At 41.3% G+C, this 17,608-nt stretch overlaps 1 protein-coding gene and 1 long non-coding RNA gene across 5 annotated transcripts in view; both read left to right on the top strand.

Moving 5' to 3' along the window:
- EPSTI1 (epithelial stromal interaction 1) overlaps positions 1–17,557 on the top strand; it is a 38,467-nt gene extending 20,910 nt beyond the window's left edge. For 3 of the 4 annotated variants that reach the window (XM_081206594.1, XM_081206597.1, XM_081206595.1), the window contains exons 6-12: positions 1,324–1,397; positions 8,147–8,240; positions 8,402–8,485; positions 9,752–9,825; positions 10,914–11,016; positions 14,634–14,682; positions 17,126–17,557. In XM_081206594.1, coding sequence (XP_081062720.1) covers positions 1,324–1,397; positions 8,147–8,240; positions 8,402–8,485; positions 9,752–9,825; positions 10,914–11,016; positions 14,634–14,651 — 447 coding nt within the window. In that variant the 3' untranslated portion in view covers positions 14,652–14,682; positions 17,126–17,557. The remainder of the gene's footprint in view (positions 1–1,323; positions 1,398–8,146; positions 8,241–8,401; positions 8,486–9,751; positions 9,826–10,913; positions 11,017–14,633; positions 14,683–17,125) is intronic. The other variant, XM_081206596.1, reaches the window with a different exon arrangement.
- Positions 1–17,608, top strand: part of LOC308594052 — a 294,546-nt gene that overhangs the window by 45,568 nt on the left and 231,370 nt on the right. The gene's annotated exons all lie outside the window — the stretch shown is intronic.

Consider the following 17,608-nt stretch of genomic DNA (forward strand, 5'->3'; position numbering starts at 1 on the left):
TACCAATCTGGCGGGAAGGTAAACAGCGTTTCCGTGTGCTGCTCTGGTTCACCAGAAGCGGCTTAGTCATGCTGGCCACATGACCTGGAAGCTGTCTGCGGACAAACGCCGACTCCCTCAGCCAGTAAAGCGAGATGAGCACCGCAACCCCAGAGTCATCTGCGACTGGACCTAACAGTCAAGTAATTTTTGATATAACTGTAAAAACTACTCTGAAAATTTATTATTCCAAAAATGAAACCTTCCTCTGGTTGTAAATATTAAGATTATACCAGCAAAACTGAGTCTTTCTGTTAAAAAAGAAAGAAAAAAAAAGATTTAAATCAAGTCTTACTGACTAGTGATTTAAATCGTGATTTAAATCAAACCCACCCTGGAAGAAAGTCAACTTTAAGCCATGGTTTATGACCTGGGGAAGATCCCTAAAGTAACCATAGTTAAGATTAACCATGGTTTTGCCTTTGCACAGAATATCAAACCATTATTAATTGAAAAGATAAGCCAAAGCTTCCAATATCCTCAGCAGCCGGAGGGAAGGGAGGATCGATACTAAACCATCAGCGCTGAGTCCAAAGCTGACCATTGTCCCACAAACTGCTAGGAATGAAACCCTGGTACCTTTAATGAGGTTGGCCCTTGTGAATTGTGTCAGGGGGTGGGGGAATAAGTCACTGTTACACTTGTACATTTTTTCATTGTCCTGTGTGTCTGGTTTTAAAAAGGCCCTCAAATGAGAGCAAGTATAATAGTTAGCATCTGCCTAGATCTCTACTTGGCTATGGAGCCTTCTAGGCTACTCATAAGTTTGAGATTTCAGAATAAAACAGAGAAGAAGCCATGTATGCCACCCCGAGCCCATTGGGGAAACGGCAGGATAAAAACGCATGAAATAAATAAAATATATTTACTAGTACAGTGGTACCTCGGGTTACATACGCTTCAGGTTATGTACGCTTCAGGTTACACACTCCGCTAACCCAGAAATAGTGCTTCAGGTTAAGAACTTTGCTTCAGAATGAGAACAGAAATCGTGCTCCGGCGGCGCGGCAGCAGCAGGAGGCCCCATTAGCTAAAGTGGTGCTTCCGGTTATGAACAGTTTCAGGTTAAGAACGGACCTCCGGAACGAATTAAGCACTTGACCCGAGGTACCACTGTAATAAGGGACAAGCAGATTGCAGAAAAATATGACTGCAGAGAATCAATATTAATTTTATACCTTTGGGTCTTCTCTCAGCATGTGTGTGTTTAGCTTCTGGCTGATCTCTGTTAATTATTTTTTACCTGCTGAGATGACACCTTGTTTTGATGCTTTCCTATTATAGGCCAACAAGCTTGAAGAAAAACAAAGGCAACAAGAATGGCAAAGACATTGGATGTTTGCTGAAGACCACTGCTTGTAAGTTGAGCTTTGCCTTCAGCCTGAAAGGTGATGCTTTTTGCTTCCTGTGCCCAGACAGCTTGCCACCAATTCCTGATAACAAGCAAACAATATCCTTCAGTTCTTTTTCTTTTTTTAAAAAATATAATTTTTACATATTTTTTATCATTCATACAACAGAACTTCGCATCTTATACAATCTTTTTGGACTTCCATCAGCCCCTCTGATGGTCTTCCGTTCTTATCACTTATTCTGCATTTCTTAAGTTCCTATCGCCTTTAATTATCTTAACTAACAGTCCCCCTCGTTACCTTTTTTTTTTTTGCAATATTTCAAATAATCCACCTTACAAAACTTCTCGCACACCTACAAGCGTAATATGATCATCACAATTACTCTCCAAATAGTCCGTAAATTTATGCCAGTCTTCTGTGAATCTCTGGTCCCGCAGATTTCGAATTCTTCCTGTTAATTTATCTAATTCTGCATAGTCCATAAGTTTCATCCTCCATTCTTCTTGTTTCCAATTTTGTGCCAGTGATATTTTTGCTGCCGTCATTGCATATACAAATAATTTACAGTCCTTTCTTTTTATATCATCTCCTACAATGCCAAGTAAAAATGTTTCTGGTTTCTTAATAAAAATATCCTTCAGTTCTGGCAGTGTCCTTTTGGATTCAGGCTCCTATGCTATAGTTGAATAGTCCTGTCCCCTTTTCCTTGTTACATGACATTTCACTCGGCGCAGTGAATGTGTGACCTACTCTTCTCCTTCAGGGTAGGCTAGCTCCTATAAAGCATGATCACCATATGGTTCCTGTCGACACAATGGCATCTGAGGTCTTCCCAGTTCCTATGTGATGATCATATTACGCTTGTAGGTGTGCGAGAAGTTTTGTAAGGTGGATTATTTGAAATATTGCCAGTTCCTCTGACCCCACATCTGCTCCCTGGTCCCTTGATGATGAGGTGGGGAAGATAGTTAGCTTTTTAATAGAGCGGAAGGGGGAAGTTGGAAGAGCGACATTCTTTCCTATGTGCTTTTCAAGGCTTAGATTAATTTTACAGGATCTGATTCTCAGCATCCCCTGCTATAAATAAATAGTTGCAAACTAACACAAGGCATCGGAAAGGTAGCTATGTCCTCTTGCAGAATCTTGGAAGTGGATAAAAGGGTCCTTGAAGTTTATGATGGACAGAGTGCAGTACTGCATTTTTCTGGTAAGATAAGAAAGAGAAGGTCATTGACAGGTCCTTGGGGTGGTTCATCTACAGTCCCTGAACAGGTCGGAATATGTTTTAGCTTATTATTTTCAAGGTTATTTCTTCTGACACTAAAACAGGTTCTAAATTTTTGAACTGTATCCAGCTTATGGAATAAATTACACATTTTAAAAATTACTGCACTACCGAAACATTTTTTAAAAAAATATTGGGAAATATTCAGAAGAGAAGAGTTATAGAATATATATAATCAGAGACTGCTACAACAGAATAACCATCCAGGACCTGTCTCTGAATATAAAATGCCATTCATTACTCAGAATTATCAAACCTATTACCAGCAAATAAAAGTTGATGATTGAAGAGCATTCTTTGTTAAGAACTCCATAAACAAAAATAAAAATCTGTCTAATTATAAACATGAATCAAACTTAATTTTAATAATATGACTGTCCCATTAGGGTAATAAAATCAAAGGGAACGTTTGAGAATTGTTCTAATATTAAAATAGATTCTCATCCCATTAGATGGAGCAGTTTTTTCATTCACTGTAAATTTCTATTTTAGCTACAGTAAATAAACAGTTCTCCATATTTGTAGGAATCAGACTAAGAACCAAGGGCAGATGATTTTCATGTCTGCTGGAGTTATTGAAAATTCCGTCTTTTTGCAAAGAGGTTTGGATGATTAAGAGATACAAGCCTGATAGATTCACAGGTGACCTCTTTTGAATATTCCAAATGGGCTCCCAAAGGGTGTTGACAGTAAATTGCATCTTTAATTATGAAACCATGTTGCCAAAGGACTTGAATTTTTCAGTAACTCCGCTGTCCACAAAAATTATTTGCCTCCGGTACTTGGCAATATCACAATAAATCTGGAAATGTTGGGGGTTGCATTTGTGTAATTTTAATAGGTGTAAGGTGTCCTCTATAGAAGACCTTAAAATCTTGTTCCCTAAGAGCAGTGACTATACATAGAGTATTAACTTCCTCATTGGAAACAAGTTTCTGCATTTATTAAATTTAGTCCTTTCTCAGTCATTTTCCAATAGAAAAATTCAGGGGCATGTGTGGAGAGGAGAATGCAGGCCAGTTCCATTGCACAGCTCAAACTCCTTGCACTAGGGGAAGTGTCTAGTTGGATAGCAACTGAGGATTAACCCTGTTCTACTCTCAGCAGTGCAACCTACAGCTGTGCAGAGCCTCTTTGATTGCTCAGCGTAGATCTTGAACTCCAAACTTTTTAGCTACCGTATTTTTCGCTCTATAAGACGCACTTTTCCCTCCTAAAAAGTAAGGGGAACTGTGTGTGCATCTTATGGAGCGAATGCAGGCTGCGCAGCTATCCCAGAAGCCAGAACAGCAAGAGGGATTGCTGCTTTCGCTGCACAGCGATCCCTCTTGCTGTTCTGGCTTCTGGGATTCAGAATATTTTTTTTCTTGTTTTCCTCCTCCAAAAACTAGGTGCGTCTTATGATCTGGTGCATCTTATAGAGCGAAAAATACGGTACTTTGTCTGACCATTTATTGTCATTATTTAAAGCCTCCCCACTACAGTCAAGAGTGTGAATCCACTGCAAATGGGAATATCAGCTTGTTTCCCCTGTATGGCAGAGGTCCTTTTCAGAAGTACTAGATGTGGTGGTCAAGCTGTCTCTTGCAGGATGGCAGGAGGCAGAGGGTCCCAATAACTCCCCAGCTGCTGTGTATGTTTAATATTCTGCTGACCATCTGATTTTAGTAGAACTTTGCCAAAATGTCGCAAGGGTCTGGTGTCTTCAAATGTAGGATATGAACCTTGCCAATGGAGACCTTTTAAAATTGTCTATCCACGTAACTATTCCGTGTCGTAGAATTGATTACATACGATTCCAAATAGGAATGCCTTAGGAGCAGGGGGGGGGGGTTTTCCGCCAGAGTTAACAGGAGCTCAGCTCCAGCACCTCTCAGGTGGGTGCCATTGCCATTCTAAGAGAACGAGGGAGGAGTTCGTGGTGACTTCTGGCATCTCTTTTTCTGGAGAAATAGCACTGCTGAGGAGGAATGGAGCCATTGCCGATCTCGCTGCTTTGTGCCTGTTGCTAAAAGGCTGAAAACCCATTTCCTCCCCTGAAGCCCTCTCATTGTGTCAGCACTCTAAAGCTTTCTAACTAGGTCTGCTGGCTGCTATGCCCAGTTTTGTTTTTGCCCCGGTTATTTGGGCATGGTCAAGTATTGATGGCTAACCAGCAGAAAACTAGGCTCCTGTAGGCAATCTCTTGAGCATCCTAATGAAGGCAGTTTGAATGCCTGTGAGGGCGCTTTCTAATTGTACCCATTAATCTGCCCATTCAAGCTGGCTGAAAATGTAGAAGCAGATTGCCCACACAGATGGCTTGCATGAGTCAAAACCCCTGCAATATACACTTCATGGCTGTAATTTCCTATGCGCTATGGGATTTATGTCAACTGTTTCAAAATAATAAATGAAATCTTGATGCCTGAAATTGCCTCCAGCAACACACTAATAGGTTAGTGTAAAAAGAAGGTAGGCAGGCAGAGAAGCCAAGTCTGCCAGCCAAGAAGGAGACATGAAATAACATTAAGGTATTGGCAATAAAAAAAGCTGATTGGAAAAGTTAATGAGAACTGAAATAAGATGATGCCGTGAAATTTTCTATTGATCTTTTTCTGCCTACTTGCTATCAAGGAAAATAAGGTTAGATTACCAGATACTTGCACCGTTTATCAAAATTCTATCTCTCTGTGTATTCATTCCACTCTTGAGGGGAGAGAGAAATGAGTGTTGGGCACTGATCAAGTTTAGTGACTTGATCTCCATCTTCAGGTTCTGTGAAGGACCAGATGAATTATTTTGGGGGTTTAGAGAAAATCAAAATAATAAGTTTTTTTTAAAAAGCATCCTGTTATGTACTGAAGTTCTCGCCCTGGGCCAGCAGGCGGATACTGTAGATAGTTTTCACTCAGGTCCACATATGCAAATAAGGGATTGAAAGTGACGTTCAGTGATTGGCTAGTTACAGAAAATGGTTACTGTTGCGTTCTAGTGGAGCTCTATATAAGCAGGTTGGCTGAACCCTTCAGTTCAGTTCTGTTCTGGCCTGTGAATAAACAAGAGCTGTTTGAAGAATCGCTGTGTCGTCTGATATGTTCACCCACAACTTAACACATCCCTTATAAGAAATGAAAGCAGGACATTGTTCTGACAATGATTCAACAATTCTGTCACCTCCCTAGGATATGATGAAAATGAGAGAGCAGAATCTCATTGGTAAACTGGAGACATCTCAGCCTAGATCTCTAAATGACTTCACTCAGCTGTTTCATGTAGATGTTCTTGCTGAGATTTGTTCTCCCCCCCAAACTGGAGCTACCTGAGCATGGTCAGAAAAAGAAGCCCTCTGTGTTGCATTGCTTCCCAATTCATTTTCAGGAACTTGATAGCTAACAAGCAAAAGTCAATTGAGGCTACATTTTAATATTTTAATGTTCTATTTTAATTTTGTTTTTAAGTTGTAATCATTCAACTTGTTTTTATTATTGCTTGTAAGCTGCTCTGAGCCCGGCCTTGGCTGGGGAGGGCGGGGTATAAATAAAAAATTGCACGCCTTTAAGACTTTGTGGGCAATGTTTTATGCATAGTCCCCCAGAATCTGTCTTCCAAATACTGCAGGAGTTTTCATTGTACCTCTTTTGCAGCATTTAGTTAATTTTGGCTGGTATTCAACTCAGTTATGTCTATAAATTTGAATCGGTTGACTAAATTGAATACCACCCCATATTTTTGTATTCATTTTAGTTATGGCCATCTTTCTGAAAATTGCCCTTGGAATATAATTCAAGGATGATATAAAAATTCATTTTTTATTTCTCTTGTGACTGAGCAACAGGGAAGCCACCCAGCTTAGTCTGCCACAACTTTAACTAACTTTAGATGAGCAGGTTTGGATGAAACGCAAGACATTTGCTGCTGCACATCCCATGTTTTCTGTGGTTGAGTGTGAGGAATATAATTTTGCTTCTGCTATATCCAAGATGGAAAAACACCTCGGATACGTGGTTCCACATGTTTTAGTATGGCTAATGATATATTTTTTAAAAAATGAATATTTATTAGCGTTTTCATGAATAACAAAACATATAACAAACACAAAAATAAACAGAAAAAACAAGAAAAATACAAAAATCTAAAACATAAAAAAGAACAATTAAAAACACCTGATTGTTCATATACTTATTCTCTTTTACCCTGTTTCTCAGACCTCCTCACACCTCCCCTTCTTGTATTCCAATTTGAATTATTGGTTCAGCAAATCCTTGATCTACTTCTCCATTTTAACTTAATTTGATTTTATTATTATTTAACCTTTCTTCTTTCCTCCATTTCCTCCATTCATATTTACTCACTTTATTTTCATTTAATTTAGACCATTTTAAAAATAAAACAATTTCAACTTATTCAATTTTACCCATCATTTTCCTAAGATCGACCAAGAGTTTCCCTTCCACGTCTTTCCCCATTTCCATGCCAGTAGCAAAACAAAATAAAAATAAGACAAACTATATTTATATACCCTTTGGATTCCCAAACTCCACCCACCCTTTTCCCGGTTTCAGTCCCCAACAACAAACATCAGTCCCAATATTCTGTTTAGCCTGGCGATCTCACGTCCGAGGCTCTACTATGGCTAATGATAGCTTGAATTCAAGCTGTCCTTGACCCCTTTTTAGAGGTAACTTAAAATAGAACAGACTGTTTAGATGGATCACAGAAATGGGAAGGTGGGAGAACCTGTGAGAATTTTCAGGCTGTTGGACAAAATGAATGGACTTGTTTGGAGACAAGTGGAAACTACTGCCTGCTGAATGGCAGAGTGGAGAGAATGGAGAACAGGACTTTACTCAGTGTCCAATGGGCTTTTCTGGTTCAGCATGTAATCCAAAAGCAGGTGTGGGGTTGTTTGGCTATAAACTCGAGAACAAAACTTGGTTGCAGCTTATGGTTTGTCTAGAGTGAAACAAACCATGAGGCTGGCTTCAAATGGCCTGCTAAGCCAAACTATGGTTTAGCTCATAGCTATGCAGCAGCAGCAGGACTGCGGGAAGAGCAGAACTCCGGTGTGGTCATGCTAAACTATGGTTTGGCTTAGTGTTACATGCAGATCAGATCAGCGTGAGAGAAGTTAGCTGGAGAAGAGAGATTTGGGTTGAGAAATCAGAGTGGTTTCTACATGGCAGGGATAGAAAGAACAAGGAACAGACTATATTGTAATTTTATGTTGTGAACTGCCCTGAGATTGATGGGTGATATACAACTTTAATAAATAATAATAAAACACCTTGCTGACAGCTAAGTAAGCAATTCTCTTTTGTAATCGGCTATTTTCTTTGGCATCTTACTTTCTGGACTCTTTCTGATCTTTAGTTCTGCTTGATGTTTCTTGGTCCTCTTGCAGATCTAGCTACAATCCAGGGTCTGATAAAATGCTGTTCCTAACACCCTGAAAGCTCTGACGGCCATATTTGTATCCATCTTACAGAAAAAACACTGAATTGTTGCACAGATTGGATGCAAGCCCATTCAACAGAACACCTTGTCCAATGAACCACCATAACCTCCAGCCTACCGCCTGGGTAAATGCTTTGCGTGAATTTCTTTTGTTTAGCAAGTGTCGATCGTCCTTTCTGTTTTGAAAACCACAAGGGCTACAAATTACATAATCATGGTGTCAAGGTCTAAATTCTAGATAGTTATTAATGTATATCTTTTTTGCACATGATTTACTTTGCAACAGACCAGGAGCCAGTCATACAAGCAAATGCAAAGAGAAGAAGAAAACAGGAAACTTCAGCAGATGAAGGAAGAGCAGCGAAGAAAGGTGAAGAACAGCAGCAATCATAGAACAAGCTTTTTCCATAGCTTATTCTACAGCTGTTCCCTTGTTTTGCCCATGGTGTCTTAAAGATGAACAAATTTATGATGGCATAAGTTTTCGTGGATTTTGTGGAGTCCACTTCATTAAATGCAGGAAATAGTCACCTGAATTGCAGGTGTAAACCTGGTTGGAGAGGTTTGCAAACAGTGAGGTATCAGGGATAACTTCGAAGGATCCTTGTGGAGCAAGCTTCAAACACTGTTTAGAGGACATCTTGGGGATGTCCTCTAATTAAAAACTATTATGTTTTTAATTTGTTAATTAAATTTGTATACCACCCATCCTCTGAAGATCGCAGAGAAATACAAAATGAGAGCACAGAATACATAACGAAACAAAAACAAGCTAATAACGGCCGCCTCCCACAAACAAATTTAAAAAGATAAAGAATGTTAATTAGCCAAAGGCCTGGTTATAGAGGAATGTTTTCGCCCGGCTCCTAAAGATATGTAATGAAGGTGCCAGGCAAGCCTACAGTCTTAAAGGTATTATCTGCCAAGCTTTTTAAAAAAGAAAAAAGAAATGTGGTTAGTGTTGCACATTTAACCAAGCCATGTAGGTCTAGTTTTGCTTCCGGGAGAAAACATCAACTTGCATACTTTTTCCACATTTTTGAAATCCAGAGGTGATTACTTCTTGTAGTGGAGGACAAGTGCAGAGTTCCATACTGTTAAGTTGTGGGTGAACGTATCAGACGACACAGCGATTCTTCAAACAGCTCTTGTTTATTCACAGGCCAGGCCAGGATAGAACTGAACTGAAGGGTTCAGTCAGCCTGCTTATATAGAGCTCCAGTACAATGTAACTGTAACAACTTTCTAAAACTATCCAATCACTGAACGTCACTTTCGATCCCTTATTTGCATAACTATCTACAGTATCCCCCTGCTAGCCCAGGGTGAGAACTTCAGTACATAACATACCATAGAATTACAACTGTTTCCCCTAAAGTTTTTAATGTGCCTGAAACATTGGAGGATCCCTCCTTCCAAGGAGACCCTTGCCAATGCTTCTGTGATGATTGAGAACACTAATTTGCGTACCAGTGATAACTTGACAATAGTGGAACCGGTTGTGTTGGTGTTGCTTGGCAGGGCCTTTGATAGTGAAGTATAATGCTAGTTTATTATCACAGGATAATTGCCTATTGCGTGTTCTGCATGACTGTTAAATGTTAACTCACAGTTTTTTTTTGCTTTTTATTGTCAGGCTGAATTGTTGGAACTTAAGAAAAGGGAAGAGGAGAGAATAAGAATGAAAGCGCATCAGAATGAGCAGAGGAGGTAAAATTAGTGGAAGGAAGCCTGTGACTTGTCGTGTGAAACGTTTTTTAGGTTTGAATTCAGATGGCAGATTTTATGTATGCTTCATATAATATGACAATTGGTTATAGTTCTGTAGAGCACAGGAGTGCTTTGTGGACCAAAGAGCAGGATATAAATGATGTTGTTTTAAAATCTTCTGAATAAGCTGCATTAATCTTTTCCCCATACCAAAGCTTCCAAGCCTTTTGCCGTGTCTCATGTGAAGTGTGTAGGAAATCTGGTGGAATGCATTGCCCAAAAATGCCCATCACTTTTATTCTAAACAAATATAATGGGTCCCTCCCAGCTACATCTCTTGACTCCGAAGGAGACTTCAAGTATTTAATCTTTTGTTTTCCACTTAAGTTAAGAGAATTCATGCGACTAACTCAAGCACTGCCTTGTATTACAGCATACCGCTGGATTTTTAAGAATCAGGTTCTGCACTGATAAAAAAGCAAGGTTGGTTAATGAGTATCAAGAGCCAAGGGACGCGGGTGGCGCTCTGGGTTAAACCACAGAACCTAGGACTTGCCGATCAGAAGGTCAGCGGTTCAAATCCCCACGACGGGGTGAGCTCCCGTTGCTCAGTCCCTGCTCCTGCCAACCTAGCAGTTCGAAAGCACGTCAAAGTGCAAGTAGATAAATAGGTACCACTCCAGAGGAAAGGTAAATGGCATTTCCATGCGCTGCTCTGGTTCGCCAGAAGCGGCTTAGTCATGCTGGCCACATGACCCGGAAGCTGTACGCCGGCTCCCTCGGCCAATAAAGCGAGATGAGCGCCGCAACCCCAGAGTTGGCCACGACTGGACCTAATGGTCAGGGGTCCCTTTACCTTTACTTATCAAGAGCCATATTGTAAAAAGTTGCCATTATAGTCAGAGGTAGCTTTGCAAAATGAGGAAGCTGTGGGTTTTAATCAAATATAGTCTTCAGGCTCAAAAGATACCTGCACAATTGGCTGTTGTCATGAAAAGCAAAGCAAATTTCTGTACTGAATTCAATTTCATAATCTCTGCCTTTTGCAAGATTCTGTTAATGTTCATTTCCTCATTTCTATTTCTAAGGGTGAATAATGACTTTCTGGACAGACTACAAAACAATAGTCAGCCAGGTGGCGTGTACCAATCTGGATGTCTTGGGAATATGCCTTTTATTGCTGACAGCTGGGTAAGTAACAAACCTCATATTTCAAAATCCTGAAGAAGAAAAACAGTGAGGTGTTTTAAAAAAGTCACGCTACCTGAATAGCCTGTGTTCACTGTCTGGTGTGGGCATGGAGCCAGGCTGATGAATATAAATTCAACAATCACTTTCGAGGAGAAAGGAATCGGGACTTAAAACAAGCTTATCTAAACACAAAATGACAGCTGCCCACTTCTGCAGAGTTTAGATTGCCTTGAATGTTCTGTTTTATCACTCCTGTATACCACAACAGAAAGGGATCTTGAGAAAATGTGTTTATCTGTGGAGGCAGAAATAATAACTCATATATAAGCATGGCAAGCAATACAGTCTGTTCAACCTCTAAATATAAAATGTTTAGAAGTTGTTTAAGGGAGGAGCATTTGGTGCTCTGCTATCGCAGCTTCTGCTATTTTCACCTGCTCCGAGTAGTACAGGCTGGGGGGGGGGGAAGAACTAAAATGCAGGTGTCCAATTCTCTGAGGACTGAGAAATAGGGGAAAGGAGGCACTGATCCCCCTAATAGTTGTGACCTTGATGGGCCCTGTCCGCACCCTGGCATTTGCCTCGGCGTACCTACTGCTGACACCAGGCCTGCACACAGCTCCAAATAAAGTGTTTTGTCTTTATTCCAAACGTGCCCTGCTGCATCCCCGTCGATCTTAAAGGTACATTTGCTCAGAAGCATGTCTTTCCACCTCACTGTCTTACCTTCGAGCCCCAAAGAAGATTATCTTCATGACTGAAGTGGCTCCTGTTTTTCCTGTAGCATGCTTGAAATGGCTTGTGGAGAAATTGTACATTTCTGAAGTCATACCTCGGGTTACAGACGCCTCAGGTTGCGTTTTTTTGGGTTATGGACCACCGAAACCCGGAAGTACTGGAATGGGTTACTTCCGGGTTTCAGCGGTTGCGCATGCGCAGAAGCGCCGAATCGCAACCCGCGTGTGTGCAGACGTGCAGCTGCAGGTTGCGAACGCTGCGGGTTGCGAACGTGCATCCCGCACGGATCACGTTCACAACCCAAGTGACCACTGTATTTTGTTTTAAAGGAAGGTATAAAGCAGGGGTCAGCAACCTTTCAGCCGTGGGCCGGCCCTCAGACCATGTGGTGGGCCGGACTATATTTTTTTTGGGGGGGGGGAAACGAATTCCTATGCCCCACAAATAACCCAGAGATGCATTTTAAATAAAAGGACACATTCTACTCATGTAAAAACACGCTGATTCCCGGACCATCTGCAGGCTGGATTGAGAAGGTGATTGGGCCGGATCTGGCCCCCGGGCCTTAGGTTGCCTACCCCTGGTATAAAGGAATGCACACACTTGAACACTGAGGGTTAACTGGCTGCAAACTTTCTGCTCAGAGATCGGAGGAATCAGCAGGCAGACTGCAGGTTTAACTGACCTTACAGCATTGTCAGCAGTGGGATTGACTTTGCTGTCCCTGTGGATTGAAAGCTGTTGAGTTGTCATTTCAGTATCACCGCTGCAGGAAGGAAAGAACAAGTATAAGCACCAGATACTGGAGAATTTTAGATAAAAGGTTTTTTTGCAGTGTATTAGGAGACAATTAAAAAAAAACACTCATGGCGTAATAAAATCACAGAGAGGAGTGAACACAATCCTAGATGTATATAGTAGTGTTTGGATGGTAAAAATTAGTGTTTGGGGAGATCATCGGACCAGAAAGGCAGCGGAATGTCTGGAGGTTGTCTAAGCAGAACCAGGATGGGCGAGAAAAGCCACCAAGTAGCAGCAGCTTTGTCTGATTTTATTCTTCTTTACAAAGTCTGCTTCGCTGTGTCAACTTGTTCCACTCCCAGTTCTTTCTCCAGCCTCTTCTCCTCCAGCTGCGGCAGGACCTGCTTTTAGAGGCAGGCACCAAATTGCGCAGAGAACTCTTGCAAAATGTATCCTAGGATGGAATCTCCCTCCTTGGAGGTTATTAAGCAGAGTTTGGGCATGTTAAATTTGATAGCGCTGTAGTCACTGCTCCTACTTGGTTGAACAATATCTTCCATTTCTTGCCAGGTCCTGAGTGCCACTTAATCTTAAATCAAGGGTTTCTGGCCCTCTGCTTGGTTTCACAGCCTGTTGTTCTAGGGCACCTTTATTTAGGATGTCTAGAAATTTTGTGTTATGTACTGAAGTTCTCACCCTGGGCCAGCAGGGGGATACTGTAGATAGTTTTCACTCAGGTCCACATATGCAAATAAGGGATTGAAAGTGACATTCAGTGATTTCTGTGTTTCAGCTCAGTGATTCAGCTCCGCTCAGAGGGTGGCCGCATCTGGCTGTGCTCTGTTGTCCATCGATCCCACCCTCGTCACCAGTGTTAAGTTGTGGGTGAACATATCAGATGACACAGCGATTCTTCAAACAGCTCTTGTTTATTCACAGGCCAGAACAGAACTGAACTGAAGGGTTCAGCCAGCCTGCTTATATAGAGCTCCACTAGAACGCAACAGTAACCATTTTCTGTAACTATCCAATCACTGAACGTCACTTTCAATCCCCTATTTGCATATGTGGACGTGAGTGAAAACTATCTACAGTATCCCCCTGCTGGAGCTCCACTAGAACGCAACAGTAACCATTTTCTGTAACTATCCAATCACTGAACGTCACTTTCAATCCCCTATTTGCATATGTGGACGTGAGTGAAAACTATCTACAGTATCCCCCTGCTGGCCCAGGGTGAGAACTTCTATTTGAGAGCCAGTGTGGTGTATTGGTTAAGAGCGGTAGTCACGTAATCTGGGGAACTGGGTTCGCGTCTCCGCTCCTCCACATGCAGCTGCTGGGTGACCTTGGGCCAGTCACACTTCTCTGAAGTCTCTCAGCCCCACTCACCTCACAGAGTGTTTGTTGTGGGGGAGGAAGGGAAAGGAGAATGTTAGCCGCTTTGAGACTCCTGAAGGGGAGTGAAAGGCGGGATATCAAATCCAAACTCTTCTTCTTCTTATTTGCATATGTGGACGTGAGTGAAAACTATCTACAGTATCCCCCTGCTGGCCCAGGGTGAGAACTTCAGTACATAACATTTTGCCTCTTAGTTGTGACTGGAGCATGCGAAGTTAAGTGAAGACACTGCAACACTTCTTTGTGTGACTCCTTCATTTCATCATCCATTTAAAGATCACTCTGGGGATTTTAGTCGTGGGGGATGAGGGTACAACCACTGTACTGAAAATTACTCTTGGATCTCAGTATTGCCACCCAGAGTAATTCTGTGGCAGTGTTTGCCCCTTCTGGGATTTCTAGCTTGTTAGACTCCGTGTCCTCTTTGTTGCACACCCTTCCCTGGCTCTCCTGTGCAGTTTGCATCCAGAGATAACCATGATCCATTGGTTCTCCCCATTCCACCAGGTTTCGGTCATGCCTTCCAGATCTCTGCACTCCTTTAAAACCATACACCCCAATTCACCTGTGCTGATTCAGGGGCATCCAGTATTAGCACACATGCATATTTTACTCTGTAGCACTTTGACCTCTTCCGTATTGTTTCCTTGCAACTTTGATCCCCTTACGCCCCTTTGTAACTAGTTGTTGTGCCACAGCATAAGAATGTACTAATATATCATGATTTTTTATAACAGCCTGAACATTTCCAGTAAAAATTGATCTACGGAACTCAAACTACAGAGGGTAAGTGGTTTTTTCCCCCCTCCTCTCAAAATGGAACTAGATTTCTATTAAAACATTATGTTGGCTGCCTGAATTTCTCAGATAGATAGATAGATAGATAGATAGATAGATAGATAGATAGGCAGCTTGCCTCCAGGTATGTGAATGAGAGGTGTTCTTACAGGTATACGGCATCGCTGTATGGGCCTGCAGGCCTACACTTGTTGCCAACAATATTGCCCTGTATGCAGGGACTCATACAGTTTATCCACACTTACGATTGTCCCGTGACTTCTTCTATTTGTCCCGTAAACTCAGTGTTTGCTGCTGAATTGGAAAAGGCCTCAATCCGCAGAAAACCCATGTCAGAGAGGCCGCTCTCTGATGCTGCGGTCCTCGCCCAGTAGCCAAATACAGGCTCCAGTGGGTGAATGTCCCGGGCAGCAATCGGGGAACACAACACTCCTGGATCAAGGGGAATAATAGTCCTGCTCTGTTCTGCCTTGTTCAGACCACACATGGAATCCCGTGTTCTGTTCTGGGCACCACTATTTAAGGAGGATATTGACAAGCGGGAAGGTGTGCAGAAGAGGGCAACCAAGATGGACAAGGGTCTAGAAACGGAGACTTGATGAGGGATGGTTGAGGGAACTGGGTATGCTTTGCCTAGAGACGAGGAGACCGAGAGGAGATAGGATAGCCATCTTCAAATATCTGAAGGGCTGCCACATGGAGTATGGAGCAAGCTTGCTTTTCCCTGCTTCAGAGGGTTGGAGTCGAACCAATGGCTTCAAGTTACAAGACAGGAGATTCCGACTAATAATCAAGAAGAACTTTCTGACAATAAGAGCTGTTCAGCAGTAGAATGCGCTCTCTTGGGAAGTTGTGGGCTCTCTTTCCTTGGAAGTTGTTATGTACTGAGTTGAATAGGATCCAAACTGCAGCAGTCTGATTGGTCCTAGAACAATAGGATTCAGAATGCAGCAGTCTGATTGGTCCTAGAACAATGCAGCAGTATGATTGGTTGGCAGGAACCACCCAATCATGCTCCAGATAGATGTGAATCCACTGGCTTACAGTAGAATTCCGGAATTAGCCAATCATGTGCAGCCCATTGTGTAAATAATGTATATAAAGCAGATACTTTGAGGGGACTTTCATTCATTCCTCCTCACCACTATGAGCTGAATAAAGAGCATGAAATCACTTTGCGACTCTGAGTATATTTCAGAAGTTTTTAAGCAAAAGTTGGGTGCCAGGGATACTTTATTCAGGGTGGATTTTATTTAAATCACTAATCAGTAAGACTTGATTTAGATCAATTTTACAGAAAGGTTCAACCTTGCTGGCATCCTCTGAATATTTTCAATCAGCTGAAGGCTTCATTTTGGGAATAATAGTTTTTTGGAGTAGTTTTTACAGTTATATCAAAAATTACTGATTTGGTTATACTATCAGAAATGCATAGACAGATAATTAGAAAGTTATTGTTTATTATTTGGACAGCTTTTCTGCTGTACTTTATTGGAAGGAGAAAAATCATCATTTCTTTAATAACAGTTTAAACAATTTATTTAACTAAAACAATAACATTATAGCATATGTATCCAGGTTTGTTAACCGATGTGGTTAAACGAGTGTGAATGAGCCTTAACAGCCAGGAGGGCTGAAAGATGCAGAGGAGGAGAAGCCCGCGTCTTAAAATGGACACACTGCCAGAATTTTCATTTATCAGACAGAGGAAGCATACATTGCTGTTGATCAACTGTAGATTTTGGAGTTCTTTCTTTTTACTTTTTTCAACAATAGACTTTGGACCAATACGGGTACAGTGGTACAGTGGTACCTCGGGTTAAGAACTTAATTTGTTCTGATGGTCCGTTCTTAACCTGAAACTGTTCTTAACCTGAAGCACCACTTTAGCTAATGGGGCCTCCTGCTGCCGCTGCACCGCCGAAGCACAATTTCTGTTCTCATCCTGAAGCAAAGTTCTTAACCCGAGGTACTATTTCTGGGTTAGCGGAGTCTGTAACCTGAAGCGTATGTAATCCAAGGTACCACTGTACCTTGGTTTCTAACCATTTTGGATTACAACCATGTCAAACATAGAAGTGTGTGTCCATTTTTTGTATTACAATTATTATTATTATTACAACCCATTTTTTTGGAGGCCCCATTGGCGAAAGCGTGCCTTGGGTTACAACCTGTTTTGGTTTACAACCGGACCACTGTAACGGGTTATGGTTGTAACCCAACGTACCACTGTACTTTTGTGCCTTATATTTAGTATGAAATACATTTTGAATTATATGTTTCTTCTGCTGTCCTTTGACTAGAAAGGGTATTATATACTTTTCACATCTCAAACATGGAAAGCTTCAAGCTTTCCCTACCATTCAGCTCAATAGCTTTAGTTGTTTTTTTTCCTGAACACGATAGCACTAATTCCAACTTCATCTTACAGGATTCCAGGCATATTATCTTGGAGAAATTATCTTGGAAAAAGCTTCAGGGATCTATTCTTCCTCTGCCTGCACATCTCTCATCGCTTTTTTTTTTAGCCTTGCTGGTTTGACCTGCTGTCTTTCCTCTCCAGCTTATGAGTATTTCAAGCTATTGATTATGGTGCTGCTATTAAATCTCAAAGAAATTGTTTCTCTCACAGCTTGTCTTGCTTGTTGTGGCAGTTTTTCATCTCTCAGAAGTTTTATGTCCATTTACTCTTGACTAGCACACCATCTGAGCTGCAGAAACCTGGCAGTTCCGACATGTGTGTACATGCTCATTTTTAATATTCCTGAGAGAAAAAGTAATTTTTTATACTGTATGTTGTAACTGGTTTTAATTCAAAACTCCTCTAATGTACAAAAACATAATAAAATATTACATAAATAAATTAACAGTGCCATGGTCATTTGTACCACCTGATACCTTTTTGATGTTTTGT

The sequence above is a fragment of the Podarcis bocagei genome (genome assembly GCF_964188305.1).
Source record: "Podarcis bocagei genome assembly, chromosome: 8".
Taxonomy (NCBI): Eukaryota; Metazoa; Chordata; class Lepidosauria; order Squamata; family Lacertidae; genus Podarcis; species Podarcis bocagei.